At 42.2% G+C, this 19324-nt stretch overlaps 1 protein-coding gene across 4 annotated transcripts in view; it reads left to right on the forward strand.

Moving 5' to 3' along the window:
• Positions 1 to 2466: 2466 nt before the first annotated feature.
• The window catches only part of MKNK1 (MAPK interacting serine/threonine kinase 1), a 32840-nt gene continuing 15982 nt past the window's right edge, over positions 2467 to 19324 (forward strand). For 2 of the 4 annotated variants that reach the window (XM_087719715.1, XM_087719718.1), the window contains exons 1-4: positions 2545 to 2665; positions 5284 to 5346; positions 10859 to 10955; positions 18724 to 18822. In XM_087719715.1, the coding sequence (XP_087575841.1) occupies positions 5284 to 5346; positions 10859 to 10955; positions 18724 to 18822 (259 nt within the window). In that variant the 5' untranslated portion in view covers positions 2545 to 2665. Of the gene's footprint in view, positions 2509 to 2544; positions 2666 to 2705; positions 2777 to 5283; positions 5347 to 10858; positions 10956 to 18723; positions 18823 to 19324 lie in introns of those variants that run through there. The other 2 variants (XM_087719716.1, XM_087719717.1) reach the window with 2 other exon arrangements.

Below are 19324 nucleotides of genomic sequence, written 5' to 3' on the forward strand. Positions count from 1 at the left end.
CTGCCCTATGCATTTGCGTGTGTGCGCTGGAGAGAGAAAAAGAGAGGGAGAAATAATTATATTTATTAGATAGATCAGTGTTTCTCCACCTTGGAGACTTGAAAGAATTCTGGGAGTTGAAGTCCACATACTTTCAAGTCTTCAAGGTGGAGAAACACTGAGGTAGATGATAATGAGATGAGGGAGGGAGAGGGAGGGAGGGAGGGAGGGAGGGGAGAGAGAGAGAGAGAGAGAGAGAGAGAGAGAGAGAGAGAGAGAGAGAGAGAGAGCATAACTAGATAGACAGATAGGCAGGCAGATAGACGGATGGATAAAGAGAAAGAGAGAGAGATAGGTAGGCAGTCAGATAGACGGATGGAGAGAGAGAGGGGGAAAGAGGGAGAGGGATACCATAATTAAATAGACAGATAGGCAGGCAGATAGACAGACAGACGGATGGAGGGATAGAGAGGATATGTATAATTAAGGTGACCAGACATCCCTAGCGAGGCTGCGGGCTGGCAGTAACCGCCGCAGCCTAGCTCCCCCCCCCCGGTCAATGGTGTCCCTCTTTACCAATCTGAAAATCTGGTCACCTTAGTTATAGGTGTTTTAACATCCATATTCTCGAATAACATTTACCATCACAGATTTTTCATCTAACTATAACTATAACAGTATAACTAAATACCTCACTTTCATTGTACAGTATATGTTCAATTACGATTAGTATTATTTTTTTCCCAATAAATCAGTTCTCTTACATTCTTGATTATCTATTTGATAACAGTATACCTTTATATAATCCCCATGTGAAAGAAAAGATTTTTTTTACCAACCATTTATATTTATATATCACTATTTTCCATTATACATAATTCCACCAATCAGGTATGCTTATGTTCATTGTTATCCTTGTACCTCATAATTAACTGCTGAATTTTTAATATTTATCAATTTTAATATTTATATCAGTTTATTTCTGTTTTCTTATTTATAAACTTCTTTGACAATATTTGCTACTTAAGATCGTATATGCATTTCCATGTTAATATCTTTTAAGTTCTGAGAGCCATCTTTTCTGTGGGCATCTACTTAGTGTTCATCTTAAATCTAAATCTATAGTGATCAATCTATGGATTTTAGATCGCTGATGGTGCATGAGGATACAAAAGGAAAAATATTTCTTCAGTCAAGTTTCCATGAAGCTTTCTTCCTTAGTTCATGAAAACTAGACTGGAGGGATATTTTTTCTTTTTGTATCATGAACCATCAGCGATCCAAGATCAATAGATTGACCACTATAGAGTTAAGATCAACATTTTCAGTTGTCAGGGCTGAGAAACATTGGTCTGTAGGAAATTAAAACCCATCCCTCTCCTAGAAGAATGAAATATCCTAGGAAACATTGAAAAGGCAGATTATATTTCCCTGGATGTGAAAAGGGAGAAACATGTTTTAAAGACAAGGTAGCTCTGCAGTTTCCTGCCCTTTGTCAATGGGCCATTAAAATGCCCAAGCCAGTCCTTTTACATAATAAAGAGTTCAGTTCCAGAGTCATGGGATTCAGGCATGATAGTATTAGCCCTTTACCCCACTCACCACAAGGCACCTGGAAACTCAACCAAACTTGGGACTCAAAACACAGCCTAGGCAGTTGCCCCTGCATGGCCTCATGGGAGTCTGACAACCAATCAGAATACATTTTCTTACACAGGAACAGGAAACAGAGAGGTGGGGCCATAGAGAGTATAAAGCCAGGAACTTTGAGCATCTGACTCTCTTCTCTTCTTCTGCACCCAACATTGAAGCATGTGATCACCTTTTCTGTTCATGACAGGACCACATGTTCAGCCATGTTGTCCTGTCCACCATTAAACCATCTTTCCAAGTAGCCTCCATGTCTCCAGTGTCTTTTTCCCCACTTGGAGCTGAACCCAGAAGGACATTTCTTACAACAGGTCCACATAATGTTCATATTAGTATATAATGGCTGTCAGAAACAACACGAAGCCATCTACACACTCTTGATAGTTTTTTTAAAGTTACAAGATTCTTTAAAATCATTCCACGTGGTTCGCCATTGCTTTATTGCTAGGCTGAGAAAGTATGACCGTTGTGATGCGCATTACTAGGAATTTTAAAAAAGGAGATACCTAACACTAATTCGATCGCTACACTCATCCTTTCACTCCTACCGCCGCATGATCCTTTTTATCACCCTAAAGTTGGAGCAGACCGTCAGCGTGTGAGTTGTCCCGGGCCATTCCACATTCTTAAAGCATTAGCTAGCAGGAAAGGGAGCAATCTACAGATCATCTGCTGTCCTACCCGCGGACTTTTTTTTTTACAGCATCCGGTTTCTTCATCCCTCAAACCACCCGAGTGAGTTAGAAAACCGAGAGCGGGGAATGTTTCTCCCTACTTTCGCGTGCTCTGCGCATGTGCGTTCTGGCACCCAGTCCGGCCTTCCTGGAGCTGGTTCCAAAAGCTCTCCTACTACGAAAGGGTGATTCCCACGACCGGCAGGTGTGAGCATGCGCATACTTCCCCACCCCCGGCTTACAAAGCTTCTAAGGGGGGCAGGGGCAATTGCTTGTAGCTCCTCCTTTGTCGAAAGCGTGGCGGCCTGTGGGTTTTGGAGCCGGCTGTGAGTAGGAAGGGATGCCCTTTGGCAACCGCAGAGGTAGACGAAGCGGCTGAGCGTCGGGGAGGAGCGGGAGTAGAACTATCGGTGCCAGGGCACCTAACCTCCTGAGAACACAGGAGTTTGAAAGAAACCTTGCTACTGCTGCGGGTGAGGGAGAATCTTGGCTGGGGCTGGGAGATGTCGGGTACCGGGTGGGGCATTTGGCTTTCTCCTAGATTAGGGAGTGGTCATAGTTTCCGCAGTAATACAGAGGATTGATTGAGCAAGTTTGGGGTGCGGTGGGGGAAGGGGAAAAGAGAAAATGGGGCGCCACGTGTTGGAAAATGGGGCGGTTTTTTGCAAGGTTTCTTTCAGACTCCTGTGTTCTCAGGAGGTTAGGTGCTTGTGGGTCCATTGTGTGTATGTGAGAGAGAGATGAAAGAAAGGAGATGTGAAAACCTAGTTGCAATATTGCCCGATTTACCTATTGAGCTTGGGGTTTGTAAGGGCATTATTTAAAGGGCCTGGGCTGTATTTGTGTCTCTATATTCAGACACTGCTTTTTTAAAAATCTGGGATAGGTATTTTTACAGAATGAAATGTGTCTCATGATGTCTGAACTTGGGATATATTTGCAAGTAATTGGGCCAAGGCCTTTTTACGAATCATTTCACAACAGTATATGGAGATTGGTTGTGGCAATATTGGCAATAAAAAGAACAAAAGAAAAACATGGCATCTTCAAAACACAAACACATTTATTATATTATAAATATATGTACTTGGGTAGTCTTCTCAATTAATATTTCACTCCTGCTAATGAAATGACCACATATGTGAACATCTCTTGGCCAAAATCTGGAAGTGGTTTGTTGTTGCCTTTTCATTTTTTTGTTTTTGTTTTTAAACATTTCCCAATCTAGTCTACAAAGTGGATTTTCTGGTGGTCTCCATCAGTTTACTAACCATATTTGATCATGCTTATTTTTTTCTGAGCTGAGGTCAGCCACAATCTGCTAGGTGGGTTGGCTGGACACTTTAGATGGGTGAATATTTATATGGGAATTTTGGATACCTCACGGTTCACCTCTGTACCAACCAGGTTCTTTGCAAAATTGCCTTTTTCTGAGGGAACCTATCTGTCCCACCAGTTTGGATAGGTGAATGCTCCAGGCCCTTTCCTTTGAATGCTGTCATCTGGTGGGACCTTGGAGGCATGCCTTCTCTGTAGCTGGCTCTGAGTCTGGAATAGGCTCCCACTGAGATTCAGACCTTCCATCCCCAATCTTGTTAGCCTTCCTGAATGCTGGGAAGACTGAGCTAGGATGGGGATGAGCCAATGTATATGGAATATGGGTTTTCATGGCGCCATGGAAGGAATGATACAAAGCATTTTTATGTTGTTTTAATGATTTTGTTGTGAGCCACCTATGTCATATTTCTCATAAATAATTCTCATTTTAATTCTATATTACAGATCTCAGGGGGACATTCTTGAGCAAAATATTTCAGTGGAATAATATTTCAATGGAAGGAAGCTGAATTAAATTTATTATGAAAGTTAATCCTATTTTAGCTTATTAACACATAGGGATAAGAAACCTGCTACTCTACTATTTTTTTTACAATCTGACAGATACTGTTAAATCCAATTTATTGTGTTTTACATTTTCATAGAGTAAGCATACTCTTATACAAAGATGAAGTACTCTGGGCAATTTATTTACTTTGATGGTTATGAGAAAGTGAATAGTAAAAGGAAAGAGCAAAGGGAGCAAAGGGAAATAAAATGAAAAAGATGTTCACAATACAAAGATATATATATATATATATATGTATATGTATATGTACACACCACACACACACACACACACACACACACACACACACACACACATATATATATATATATCACCCAATGACAGTTTTGTGAATGGCCACTTTTATTGGCAATTATTATTTGATCTTTTTCATTTTATTTCCCTTTGCTCTTTCTTTTTACTGCTCATTTTCCCACAACCATCAAAATGGTACTCCTCAGAGAGTACTTCATATTTATAGAAGCTTACTCTATGAAAATGTAAAATAAGTTGAATTGGATTTACAAAGTATCTGTAATATGATAAAAATAGTAGAGAATCATTTTGGTAATAAATTAGCTTCTTTCAAACACATTTTGTGCTTTAAGCCTATTAGTTATGTAAACAATACTAAAATGAATTGATTTTTGTTTTTAAAGGCACCATGCTAGAGGTGTTTTGGGAAGGCTTCTTTGATACCTATTAAAAGATGGTATCTAAATAATAATAAAAGGATAAGAAGAAAGAATGAAGAAAGTACACATGAATGAGCGAGGGATTTAAAAATTTCATTGAGGTTAGGGCATCATTAATTAAACATAAATAACTATATATTGCTTTAAAAAACTAAAGAAAATCAGAAAAATCATTCCACTAAATGAATATCAAGAACTGATATAATACAATATAAATCACCTGGTACAATTTTGTGTTGGCTATGTCTTCCAGTAATGGAATAAAATTATCTCCAATTTTCCCAATGGTATCTTGCAAATCATGTGGATTCCATTTAAGGAGATATTATTCTGAGAATTTCAGTTATATTAAGGGTTTTCTAAAGGTTGTGGCTAATCCTGATGTTTTCATTGTTTCCAGATGTCTACTTTGACGAGGCCCAATAATAGTTCGGACCTGAAGAGTTTCCCTAGTCCCATTATGGTAAAATACAAAGAACCTCCAGTTGTTTGTTAGAACTATTTAGGTTCACTCGGATGTTTTGATGTTTTCCTGTTCCATGTTATCATTATTTTTAAAAGTTATAGTTAAGCTTTTTTGGGGGGGGGGGGGGATCTGGTAAATTTGTGCTGTTATTCTTTCTATTCTTAGAGATGATTCTCCAGAGACTACTACAGTTGAATGAAGGTTTATGACACATAGAAATAGAAATCCTAACCAAACCTATTTCACTTTCTTTGGAGGGAGACAGATAGACAGACAGACACATCCCCTCCATCCCAAGGACATTGTTTTGTATTCCTGAAAATCCACAACAGTGAATATTCCTTAAGTCTGGCCAACAAAATGTTAATTTAAACATCAAAGGAAGAGGAAGATTTGCCGTATTATCACATTATAATACATGTAAATAAAAGGCAGTCAATAAATGCTATAAATACAGACTTCAGCTTGCTAATATTCTTAAATTATTCCTAATAGTCTATCTAGATTTGGGGTTGCTTTAGCTAGTAAAAATATAACCTTCAAGGTTAACAATGCTTTGGAAAACTGTTTGCAAATCATTATTTTATTGTTTTTCTTTGAGCTGTGCAACCGCAGTCAAGCTTTGTATGTCTCATTTATCAGACTATTTGTTATCCTTTCCAGCTGCTTCATGTCTGGTTTTTAAATGTGACCAGAACTGAATGTACTCTTCCAGCAGAGTTTTTTCCACTACAAAGTAAAGTGAGAGAAGCAATTTCTGTGTCATGCTTGCCTAATACCTAACCATTATAGTGTACCTTGGCAATAAATGTGTTTGGACATCATGAAAACTATAAATCTCTGGTGTTTCAGTATGATTAATAGCTGAAGTTTTATAAACACTGCATCTTACTTATCCCTTCAATAAATTTCATGCAAAAATCCTCAAGCAGGTTTAATTAACTCCATCTCATGATACAGATATTAGAGTAACAGATAATGCCTTGGCGATAGATGGTAGAGGCCTAACTTTTTCTGCTCAACAGTTGTTTCTGGAATCAATTTTGTATGGAGTAGGTACAGTTGTCTCTAGGGCTTGCGATACCCCATGTATGATAGGAATATTTGGAGTTGTAGTCTAAATCTGAAGGGTAGTGGATTGGAAACAGCTGGTATATGTTTAACTTTTGTTTTTTTCTGACCAGTTGGCTGGGACGATTTAATAGGTGAGCTTGAAAAACAAGTTTAAGGCAGAAATACCGTATTTTTCAGAGTATAAAATGCACCAGAGTATAAGACGCACCAAGGTTTTGAAGAGGCAAATTTAAAAAAAAGTAGGTAGGTAGGTAGAGGGATAGAGAGGGAGAGAAAGAGAGAGAAATACAGTAGGTAGGTAGGTAGATAAAGGGATAGCGAGAGAGAAATAGAAAGAGAGAAATACAATAGGTAGGTAGGGAGAGAGAGAGTGTGTGTAGATAGGTAGGTAGGTAGAGGGATAGAGGGAGAAATAGAAAGAGAAATACAGTAGATAGGTAGGGAGACGGAGAAAGAGTAGGTAGATTGGTAGGTAGAGGGAGAGAGAGAGAGAGAGAAATACAATAGGTAGGTAGAGAGAGAGAGAGAGAAATACAGTAGAGAGAGAGAGAGAGTAGGTAGGGAGGGAGGGAGATGTTTCCAGATGTATTTATCCATGTACTGGAGAAGAAAATCGCTGACAATCTGTAGCACAAACAAAACGGTCAAGTTCTAAAAATGATTGAGTGGAAAATGTGTAAAGATAAAATCTGGCAATGAGTTTAAAACTAAAACATTAAAAAAAGAAACTGAAGGCTTTATTTTGGCTGTTTAAGAACAAGCTATTCAAACTAATGCAATCAAGGCCAGAATTGAAAAATCATTAAATGATTCAAAGTGCAGATTGTGCTAAGAGGCAGAAGAAACTATAGATTATATATTCAGCTCATGCAAGAAAATTGCACAAATTGATTAACAACACCATAACTCTGTCATTATGATTCTCTGGAACATCTCTAAAATTACGTGCTGTTAATGAAAAATTGGTGGAAATATATAGTTTAAAAATAGTTGAAAATGAGTAGGTTAAAATATTGCGGGGTTTTCAAATAAAAAAATGATAAAGTCTTGGCTGACATCAGATTTAACTCTAGTTAAAAAGAAGAAACTGGATAATTGATGTGGCAACACCCCTGGAATAGTAGAATAAAAAATTAAGAATTGAAGTTTACAAAGTATCATGATCTAAAATCAGTGTTGAAAGATTATGACGTAGACCGGCTGTGGCAGTCCCAGTGGTTGTTAGCACACTGGGTATCATACAAAAATATATTGGACAGCATTTAGAAAATTTGTGCATTGACAAAATTTCCATCTGTCTGTTACAAACCTTCAGTCTGCTTCGATTGCACATATATTGAACTGGATATATTATGTTAACCTCAGTTCTTGGGAATAATTTGATGTATATGAAGGCCAACACCAGTTAATAAACCGACAGCTATGGTTTCACATTGTAATGTATTTGATAATATTTCATAGTCAGCCAGATGTTTAGACTGCATTTGGCTTTATTATCTAAGTCAGTGTTTCTCAATCTTAGCAACTTTAAATCCTGTGGACTTCAACTCCCAGAATCCCCCAGCCAGCACAACTGATCTAAGTCATTGTGGAGGACTTGATAGGTGGAAATAAATGCCAAATACAGTCTAAACATTTGACTGACCAACTATAAATAAACCACATAGATAGATTTTCTCCATGACATTCTGTTCCCAACTTGGTCTTTAGGTCTTCCAACAACGTGTTCATTGCTGTTGTAATTTAGTCCATTCACATTATTGCTGGTCATTTTCTTTTTCCTTCCACCATTCTCACCATTGTAGACTTTTCCAGAGAGCTAGACCTTCACCTAATAGTCCTCGACTTACAACAGTTTGTTTAGTGACTTTGTAAAGTTACAATGATACTGAAAAATGGGACTTATTACCTTTTTCATAATTATGATCTTTGCAGCATCCCCATGATCACGTGATCAAACTTCAGATGCTTGGCACCTGGTTTATATTTATGACTGTTGCTGTGTCCCAGGGTCAAGTGATCCGTTTTATGACCTTCTGATAAGCAAAGTCCATTTGGAAGACAGATTCACTTAACAACCAGGATACCAACTTATCAACTGCAGTGATTCACTTAACAACTGAGGCAAGAAAGGTAGTAAAATGAGGCAAAACTCAATAAATGTCTCACTTAACAACAGAAATGTTGGGCTCAATTGTAGTCGTAAGTCGAGGACTACCTGTATATCATATCCATATTATAACATTTGGATCTGGCCATTTGTGCCAAGACTAGCTAAAAGCTGTTAACTAAGATTACACATTTTTGTATATATAATAAAATAAAATGTATATGCTGCTCATCACCCAGTAAATCTGGATGGTTTACAATTGTTAAACCACATTTAAGAATGCTGCTATAGCTTTGATTGAACAAAATTAAGGGAAAAAAAGGTACAAGATAGTACAATGAAGGCAAAGAAAGGATACCTGGAGGGGAACCAAAAGTCATCCTCATCAAAAGCCTGGGTGAGGAGCCAGGTATTTAAAGGAATAGTAGTAGATAGGAATCCATTTGAATTTTGCGGGGATCCTCATTCCAGAGGGCAGGTACTGCTACAGAGAAGTCACACATCTGGAGTCCTGACAGATATTTATTTATTTATTTTATTTATTTGTCTTGTATGCCGCCCACTCCCGGAGGACTCCGGGCGGTTCACGAAGGACAAGGGAAAGGGGGGAACGAGACAAAGACAACATATTAAAAACAAAACCAACATTCACAATTTCCGTGGAGGTAGATGCTTCTCAGCTCCCCCCAGCCTGCTGGAACAGCCAGGACTTGGTGGCTTTGCGGAAGGCCGGGAGGGTAGTAAGGGTCCGGATCTCAACAGGGAGCTCGTTCCAGAGGGCCGGAGCTGCAACAGAGAAGGCCCTCCCCCGGGGAGTCGCCAGCCGACATTGACTGGCAGATGGAATCCGGAGGAGACCCAACCTGCGCGATCTAATTGGTCTGAGAGAGGTAATCGGCAGGAGGCGGTCTCTCAGGTACCCAGGTCCGATGCCATGTAGGGCTTTATAGGTAGCGACCAGCACCTTGAAGCGGATTCGGAGACTAATAGGTAGCCAGTGCAGCTCGCGGAGGATAGGTGTAACGTGGGTGTACCTTGGTGCACCCACAATCGCTCGCGCAGCTGCATTCTGGACTAATTGGAGTCTTCGAACACTCTTCAAGGGCAGCCCCATGTAGAGCGCATTACAATAATCCAATCTTGAGGTCACAAGGGCGTGAGTGACTGTCTGAAGGGCCTCCTGATCCAGGTAGGGTCGCAATTGGAGCACCAGGCGAACCTGGGCAAAGGTCCCCCTGGTCACAGCCAACAGATGGTGTTCTAGAGTCAGCTGTGGGTCCAGGAGGACTCCCAAATTGCAAACCCTCTCTGAGGGGCGTATAATTTCGCCCCCCAGCCTGAGAGATGGAACAGTTGGACAATCTTTGGGAGGAAACATCAGAAGTCACTCGGTCTTGTCTGGATTGAGTGCTAACTTGTTTGCTCCCATCCAGACTCTAACAGCCTCCAGGCACTGGCACATCACTTCTACTGCTTCGCTGAGTTGGCACGGGGCAGACAGATACAGCTGCGTATCGTCTGCATATTGGTGATACTTATTCCCGTGCCGGCGTATGATCTCACCCAGAAGCTTCATGTAGATGTTAAATAGGAGGGGGGGCAGGACTGAACCATGCGGCACCCCATACTATCATTGTTTATTTGATGGAAACCAGAGCCTGCCAAACTTGTTAGATCACTGACTGGGCAGGGACACAGGTAGTACCCGAAGTGACCATGTTGGGCTTTATAGGTGATGGACCAGCACCTGGAATCATGCTCAGAAGTTGAAGTCTTTGTGTTTATAGTATAGGAATGTATAGGTTATGTTATCTCAGTAACGTATAATATATATACATATATACATATACAATGCATATTTGAAATAAATGGAGTGTATGTTTGATAGATATAGAGCAGTTGAAAGATCAAGTAATGTGATGTAGAAGTTAATTGAAAATATTTTAACTCTTCTGGAATTTGTGAATTCTTGAAGTATGACTATTATAGTCTCAAATTGTTGCCACCCCATGGAATCATGACTTGACTAATACAATTGTGTTGTCACTGAATATGGCCAACAATATTAAGGAGATCTACTCCTGGCGAATATATAAAATGAAATAACGAAGAAATGAACAGGGAGGGGGCAGAAACTTTGTTGCCGGTCTACTTTATATGTGCATGCTATATATAGTAATTCTGCTACAACAAACAAGTCATAATGTTTTGTATAGATTAATAAAGAACAGATTTGTCATCTGTTATTTCTCTTGTTATATGCCAGAGTGAGCACAGAGAGAACTAATTGGGAGAATAAACAGAGACTTTTTTGTTTACTTTCAGACACAAAGTAATCCTTCATCAAGTTCATTTATGAATGAAACATGTTGCCAGGCTCCACCAGGCTTCTATTCAGTGAAACCCATCCAGCATAAATCAGGTATTTGCTTTGAATATTAAACCACTGAGCTGAGATTTATTTCTTAGGCATGTCTTTATTATTATTTATTATTATTATTTAATGGATTTATAGGCCGCCCAATCCCGGAGGACTCTGGGCGGTTTACAAAACAAAAGAAAGTAATTAGTGAAAAAATAAAAGAAAAAAAAATTAAAACATCACCATGCACCCAATCTGATCGGGGCTGGACCTCAGTAATGAGGTCAACAGCTCCAGGCCTGCCGGAATAGACAGGTTTAACGGCTTTTCGGAAGGCCATGAGAGTGGGTAAGGTCCGGATCTCTGGGGGTAGTTCATTCCATAGGGTCGGAGCGGCCACAGAGAAGGCCCTCCTCTGGGGAGCCGCCAGCCGACACTGCCTGACTGACGGCACCCGAAGGAGGCCCACCCTGTGCAATCTCACCAGCCGTTGGGAGGTATGCGGCAATAGGCGGTCTCGCAGGTATCCTGGTCCTAAGCCATGTAGGGCTTTAAAGGTAATGACCAGCACCTTGAATTGCGATCGGAGACCAATAGGAAGCCAGTGCAGCTCACGGAGGATAGGTATAACGTGGGTGTATCTTGGTACACCCAATATCGCTCGTGCAGCTGCGTTCTGGACTAATTGTAGTCTCCGAACGCTTTTCAGGGGCAGTCCCATGTAGAGCGCATTACAGTAGTCTAGTCTTGAGGTGACGAGGGCGTGAGTGACCGTTTGAAGTGCCTCCCGATCCAAATAGGGCCGCAACTGATGCACCAGGCGAACCTGGGCAAAGGCCCCCCTGGTCACAGCCGACAGATGGTCTTCCAATGTCAGCTGTGGATCCAGGAGGACCCCCAAGTTGCGGGGCCTCTCTGAGGGGTGTAAATTCTCACCCCTCAGGGTTAAGGATGGACTATCTGGACTGTCCTTCGGGGGCAACATCCACAGCCACTCGGTCTTGTCAGGATTGAGTGCAAGTTTGTTCACTCCCATCCAGATCCTGACAGCTTCCAGCCATCGGCACATCATGTCCACCGCTACACTGAGCTGGCACGGGGTGGAGAGATACAGTTGCGTATCGTCCGCATATTGATGGTATTTAACCCCGTGCTGACGAATGATCTCACCCAGCGGCTTCATGTAGATGTTAAATAGGAGGGGGGACAGGACCGAACCCTGCGGCACACCATATTTAAGGGGCCTAGGGGTTGACCTTTGGCCCCCAACCAACACCGACTGCGACCTGTCGGAGAGGTAAGAGGAGAACCACCGTAAAACGGTGCCTCCCATTCCCACCTCTTCCAGCCGTCGCAGAAGGATGCCATGGTCAATGGTATCGAAGGCCGCTGAGAGGTCAAGGAGCACCAGGATAGAGGAATGTCCCCCATCCCTGGCCCGCCAGAGATCATCGGTCAGTGCGACCATAGCGGTTTCAATGCTGTACCCAGGCCTGAAACCAGACTGAAAGGAATCTAGGTAATCTACTTCATCCAAGGTCCGTCAGAGTTGAAGAGCCACCACCTTCTCAACAACCTTCCCCAAAAAAGGAAGGTTGGAGACAGGATGGTAGTTCTTAAGAATAGCTGGGTCCAGAGAAGACTTCTTGAGGAGGGGTCTTACCACCGCTTCCTTCAAAGGTTGCGGCAAAGATCCCTTCTGTAAGGACGCATTCGTAATCATCTCGTGTTACCTCCCTGCTGGTCGAGACCAGCCAGGAGGGGCACGGGTCCAGTAAACAGGTGGAGGCACTCATCGCTCCCATGGCCTTGTCCACTTCCTCAGGGGTGACAAGCTCGAACTCATTCTAGGAAATCTGATCAAGACTCTCCCTCGGCATCTCCGCTAGTACTGCCCAAGTGGAGTCCAGATCTGCCCGAATCTGAGTGATTTTGTCCGACAGAAACTGAGCGAACTCCTCAGCCCTTCCCTGTAAGGGTTCCCCTGAATCCTCACCCTTCAAGAGGGAGCGGGTTATCTAAACAGGGCGGCTGGGCGAGATTCTGCGGACGCAATAAGAGCGGAAAAATGTGCACATTTTGCCGCCCGTATCGCCACTAAATAAGTCCTAATAAAGGCTCTTAATAGTGTTCGGTCGGATTCGGAGTTACTAGCCCTCCAGCGTCGCTCTAGGCATCTCTTTTGGTGCTTCATCTCCCGGAGTTCCTCGGTAAACCAAGGTGCCCTCCTGGATCCACTGCCGCGAAGAGGCTGCAAAGGCGCAATCCGATCCAGCGCCTCAGTCGCCGCAGCATTCCAGGCAGCGACCAAGGACTCTGTCGGATTGTGGACAAGGGAGTCAGGTATCTCTCCAAGCTCCTTCTGAAATCCCAACGGGATTTCCTTCTGAAATCCCAATGGGTCCATCAGGCGCCTGGGGCGGAACCACTTAATCGGCTCCACCTCCTTGCAATGGGGGAGTAGCTTCCCAAAGTCAAGCCTCAGCAAGGAGTGATCTGACCATGACAAGGGCGAGATCTCTAGTCCCCTTAATTCAAGATCACGTCTCCACTGCCCCGAGAGAAATACGAGGTCGAGCGTGTGTCCCGCTCTATGAGTCGGACCCTGAACTACTTGGGTCAAGTCCATGGTTGTCATGGAAGCCATGAACACCTGACCCCGTCAGAGTGTTCGCCCAGAGATGGCAGGTTAAAGTCCCCCAGTACCATTAGTCTGGGGAACTCCACCGCCAACCTTGCTACTGTCTCTAGGAGCGCAGGCAGGGCTGTTGTGACGCAGCTGGGAGTTAGGTACGTCAGAAACAAGCCCAATTGAACCCCTAGGTACAACTTCAAGAGAAGAGACTCACACCCCACGATCCCTGGAGCAGGGATCCTGCGAGGAACTAATGACTTTCGGATAATAACTGCTACTCCCCCACCCCTTTCTCTGGTGTCGTGGTTGGTGGAGCACCTGGAACCCTTCTGGGCATATTTCTGAGAGGGGGACTCCTCCCTCATGGCCCAGCCAGGTTTCAGTAATACATGCCAGGTCTGCCCCCTCGTCTAATATTACATCCCGGACGAGGGGAGCTTTATAAACCACAGACCTGGCATTTAGCAACAGCAACCTGAGACCAGGGCCCTGATTTCCTCTGTCACCAGGTCCTTGAGTTGAACTTGAAGGGCCAGAACAAGGGATCGCTGTGATGTAGCGAGCCCTTCTTCCCTGGTAATGGCTAGCCCTGCAGCTCCCGTCATATCTGCCCCTCCCGGTCTTAACCAAGATGCTCCAACCTTCCCCCATCCCCGTAGACCCACCCCTCCCATGGCCCCCATTCTTCCCAGCAGGCAGCGCATACCATTCGTTCTAGGATGGGAGGCAGGTCTGGGCCTCCATCCACTTCTTCTTCTGCACTCAGTGGAGGGGGCTCCAGGCCGCACTCTCAGTCCTATCATGTATACCACACAAGCACTCTCCTCATACACCCCCCCACAATAATAATTAAAAAATACAACAATATAATAAAATAATAAATTAGTTAAGTTAAAAGTGGGTACATTCTTCTTCATTCAGACATTCACACACACACTCCACAAACAGGTTAAACGCAGATCTTGATTCCGCCCAAGCGGTGCATGCAAGTTCGAATAGCTGGGACTGATGATGGTTTGGGAGGGAGAGTTCCTTGTTCTCTTTTTCCCTCCTGCGAGGCCCAGAAAAGTGCAAAAAAGGGTCCATAAGTCTAGGGTGGCTGAAGTGGTTGGGGGGGGAGAGGAGGGGGTAGGCGCCAGTTGGAAGGGGCGCTGGATCCCCATCCACGTCTTCTTCGTCTTCCGTTGTCTCCTTCTGTAAGGGGTGTGTGACACGAGGCAAAACGCAGAAGTTGCCGACATGCCAGAAGATCATCATAGTCGTTGCAGTGGTGGTGTAGTCTGAAGGTAAACGGAAGAGAAGAAAGTGAGGCTCCGGCCGGAGCCAGGAATGGCGGCAGCTGGGGGGGGGGTGATCGCTCGACGGTGCCGAAGACAAAATGGTCTGAGAAACAGCGCCGTCCGAGGAGGCGTTCCTGGGGCAGCAGTGGACGGCGGCAACCGTAGCAGAAGAGGCCAGACGCAGGATCCCAAAAGCCGAGGTTGAGACAGTTAAAGCGTCGGGCAGTGAGAAGCCCTGCAGCGGTGGTGGCAGGGCAGAGCGAGGCTGTGGCAGGAAAGGAGGAGGGGTGGTGATGCCCGGAACAGCAATGGCGGTGGCAGACAGAGCCAGCCGCCCAGTCCCGGAGCACATCTCTAAGTGTTCAAAATGTTGACCTTGTGTGGAATTCTTGGTGCTGTTAGTGCTTGGTTGTTGCAGATGTTTATTCCCTGTTTAGGTAACATCACAAGTACAAGTAAGTGTGGGGTTTGCTTCCTGTTTATATACAATAGCTTGCTCTATCAGTGTTGGTAAATGCTGGAACCTGTGGAAACTTATTCTATAAAAGATGTTTGTTTCTGATGGCATAGATCAGAGGTGTCAAACTCAACTCGCGCTGGGTGCTTAGATCTGGGATGCTCTGAAGACAGCAAAGGACTGGCCTGTGGTGCCTCTGCCAGCAAAAACGGGCTCCCAATCTTCATTTATGGCTGGGATGGCCTCTTGCAACCTTTTACCTGTAAAAACGGGTTGCAGGAGGCCATCCCAGTGAAAACGGAGATTGGGAGCCTGTTTTCACTGGCAGAGCACTTGGGCTGCCTGAGGCGCCCCTGACACGAGTGATGTCAAGCTGCCTATGGCCATGGCCTCCACGCCCCCCCGAAGTCAATACAACCCTGATGCGACCCTCAATGAAATTGAGTTTGACACCCCTGGCATAAATTGATATAAGCTTAGCAGTTATCAATATATCAATTATTTATGCTTAAAAGTAGTTTATTCAGAGAGATAAATATAGTGAAGACAGGGGAAGCAAGGCTTCTCTTTGCCACCCACACCTTGCCCAATATTTTCAAGAATACCAATTGCACAAAATGTACAGGGGGTAGTCCTCAGCTTATGACCACGTGTCCCAAAATTTCTGCTGCTAAGGGAGCCATTTGTTAAGTGAATTTTGCCCCATTTTGTGAACTTTCTTGCCACAATTATTAAATGAATCACTACAGTTGTTAAGTTAGCAACAGAGTTAAGTGAATCTGGATTCCCCATTGACTTTGCTTGTCAGAAGGTAGCAAAAGGTGATGATTCCAGGGCGCTGCCACCATCATAAATATGAGTCAGTTGCCAAGGGTCTGAATTTGGATCATGTGACCATGGGTATACTGCAGTGGTTGTTAAATGTGAAAAACGGTCATGCCACTTTTTTCATTGTAATTTTGAACAGTCGATGAACTGTTGTAAGTTGAGCACTACCTGTACTGCAGAAGCCCAGATAATCATTAGATTGCAGCAGAGAGGACCAAATGGTTCTCCTGTGCTACAAACTAGAGGCCACGGTCTGCTAAATCAAGTCTTCATTTTGTATGGTTCTGCCTTTTTAGTTAAACCTTAGCTAAATCAATGGGGCATTAATCCAGTAAATGATAGCATAGCAAAAATAACTGAGCTTTGTAAGATTGAGGGGCATGAAAAGAAGGGGACAACAATGGGCAAGGGAATGAATGTGTTCATTGCCAGTGCAATGCTGGAAGCCTTGTTGGTTGCTTCTGGGCACACAGGTCAGAGTTGTGGACAGTTGTCCATACAGTTTCCAAGAGCCAGCCCCAACACAGTCCAGATGAGACTCTACTAATGTCCTTGAGTTTCCTTAGCTATTTTGTGAAGATGAATACAGATTGCTCCTAGGCTCATTTAATATAATTTTAAAGCAATCCTACTGCAAGATAGGTTAGAAGGGCAGGTGCTATAATTATGGTAAAACAATTGATTGCCATCTTACACATTTAAAAAAATGGCAAGGTCATTCTGTTTCATTCTAGCAAAAAGTATGTTAGGAGAGTAGTTATACAAGGATATGTCTAGCATTTCTGATTAAAACCACAGGTAGAATAAATAGCAAAAGTAACACTTGTTTTATGGCTGTCTGAGCACAACTTGGACATAGCAATGAGTCAAGCTTTTTTTTGGTGTGAAAGAAAGCTGTTTAACCTTTGATGTGTCAGATGGGAAAAACTGATTGAAATAGCCTCTACATTGGCTAGCCCAATACAGATACTGTAGAGAACAAATACATTTCTTAACAGAATAACAGAGTTGGAAGGGATCTTGGAGGTCTTTTAATCTGACCCTCTGCTTAGGCAAGAAACCCTACACCATTTCAGACAAGTGTTTATCCAATTGCTTAAAAACTTCCAGTGTTGGAGCATTTGCAACTTCTGGAAGCAATGTTCCATTGATTAATTGTTCTTTCAGGAAATTTCTCCTTAGTTCTAAGTTGTTTCTCTCCTTGATTAGTTTCCACCCATTGCTTTTTGTCCTACCCTCAGGTGATTTGAAGAATAGCTTGACTACGTTTTCTTTGTGGCAACCCCTGAGATATTGGATCACTGATATCATGCTACCTGTACATGGACTGTTTTTTTCCCTTTGTATAAAGACAGATGCAAAAAATGGGTTAAGTAGTTCTGCTTTCTCCCTGTTGCTTGTCACCTTGCCACTTTTTTCTTGTTTTTAACATGTTGGAGTAAGCTTTTTTTGTTATTTTTACTTTTGTCGCAAGCCTTTGTTCATTGTGAGCTTTAGCTTTCCTCACTTCATCTTTGCAGACTTGGGCTATTTGCTGATATTCTACCTTAGTTATGTGCCCCACTTTCCACTTTTTATACTTATCCTTTTTGTCTTTTAATTTGTCAGAGTTCTTTATGCAGCCATGCTGGGTTTTTTTGAGAGCTGTTATTTTCTTCATTGGTATTGTGCTAGACTGGGCTTTTATAATCTCATTTTCAAAATTTCTCAAGCTTCTTGAGTTGTTTTCCCCTTGAAGATCAGTAATGATATTAATTATAGCTTCAATCATAAATCAAAAAGCACATTGAGTTATTATTGTTGACTACTGCACCACTGGAGCATTTCATTCAAGTTGAATTCAGTATTTTTAAAATGGAGACAGGCCTTTAAAATACAAAAAAAAATCAATTCAATGGACATGCACTATATATATATGTATATGTATTTGTATATTGCATATTGCATATTGCATATTGTATATACATACATACATACATACATACATACATTCATTCATACATTCATACATTCATACATTCATACACACACACACACACACACACACACACACATATATCCCCAGACCCCTTTCCTGCCATCCTTCTGGGCTTTTATGAAAATTTTATTTACTATATATTGTAGACTTCTGCTGAATGGATTTTTGCATTCTAAATATCTTTTTTTTAGTGTCCTGCTGATTTTTCACACTGTCTCTTTTTTTAACTCCATTGCCTGGAGTTGATACAACCTGGTAAAAAGCCATTCCTTCCCTCACCCCTCCCCTTCCAGGAATTATGACTTATTATTTTATAGTGTCTGAACAAAAAGGTCCTATAAGCTTTAACAATTGAAATAGTGGTAAAACAACTATTCCAAATGGGCCTATGATGTGCTATGTGGGAACCCCATATTTTGTAACATTTGTACAAACATTTTGTACATTGTTTTTTATTGTTACTTTTTTCTTGCTGTGTCCCTATACCTTAAAAATAGTATTCCTTGGATATAACAAATATATTATTATTTTTTACATTGCGTGAAAAAATAAATTCGAAAACATTAGAGATTTAAGAATCTGAAGTTATATTACTCTCTCACATATTTGCTGTAAAAAAACACATGATCTGTACTTTTTCTGTTGTGTAGAGATCATCAACAGCCAGCCTCTTCCCATATTAGAAAATGGTAAAAGGAAAAAGAAAAAGCGGACAAGAGCTACAGATCATTTCCCTGGAAGGTTTGAAGGTTGGATTTATAACTGCTTGGATTTTGGGGGGGATGTAGTTTTGGTTTTGGGTAGATTTGTTTGCTTGTGTTCAATCCTGTATGGTAGTCTTGGAAATAATGTGAGAGTATTGCACTTTGATTTGTAGTGTAAATCTGTGTTTCTCAATCACAGCAACTTTTAAGATGCAGGATTTCAATTCCCAGAATCCTTTAGTCAGCATGGCTAGCTGGGGAATTCAAGGTTACACATCTTAAAGTTGGAAGTACTGGGTTAAAAGAACAACTTACATTTTTCTGCTTCTTGTGCATTGTCCTTGTTTGGCTTTGCTGAAGAAGAACAAAGTAGAGATACTCCCTGTTTAACAACAGCCCTATTTAGAAACCATTTGAAATTGTGACAGTGTTAAAAAGGTAACTTTATGACTGGTCCTTGAACTTACCACTATTACAGTTTACAGTATATTATCAGCATTCAGGTACTTTGCAACCAGCCCATATTTATGGCCATTGCAACATCCAG

The sequence above is a fragment of the Thamnophis sirtalis genome, unplaced genomic scaffold, assembly GCF_051295495.1.
Source record: "Thamnophis sirtalis isolate CommonGarterSnake01/CBP01778 unplaced genomic scaffold, rThaSir2_p1.2 scaffold_7, whole genome shotgun sequence".
NCBI lineage: Eukaryota > Metazoa > Chordata > Lepidosauria > Squamata > Natricidae > Thamnophis > Thamnophis sirtalis.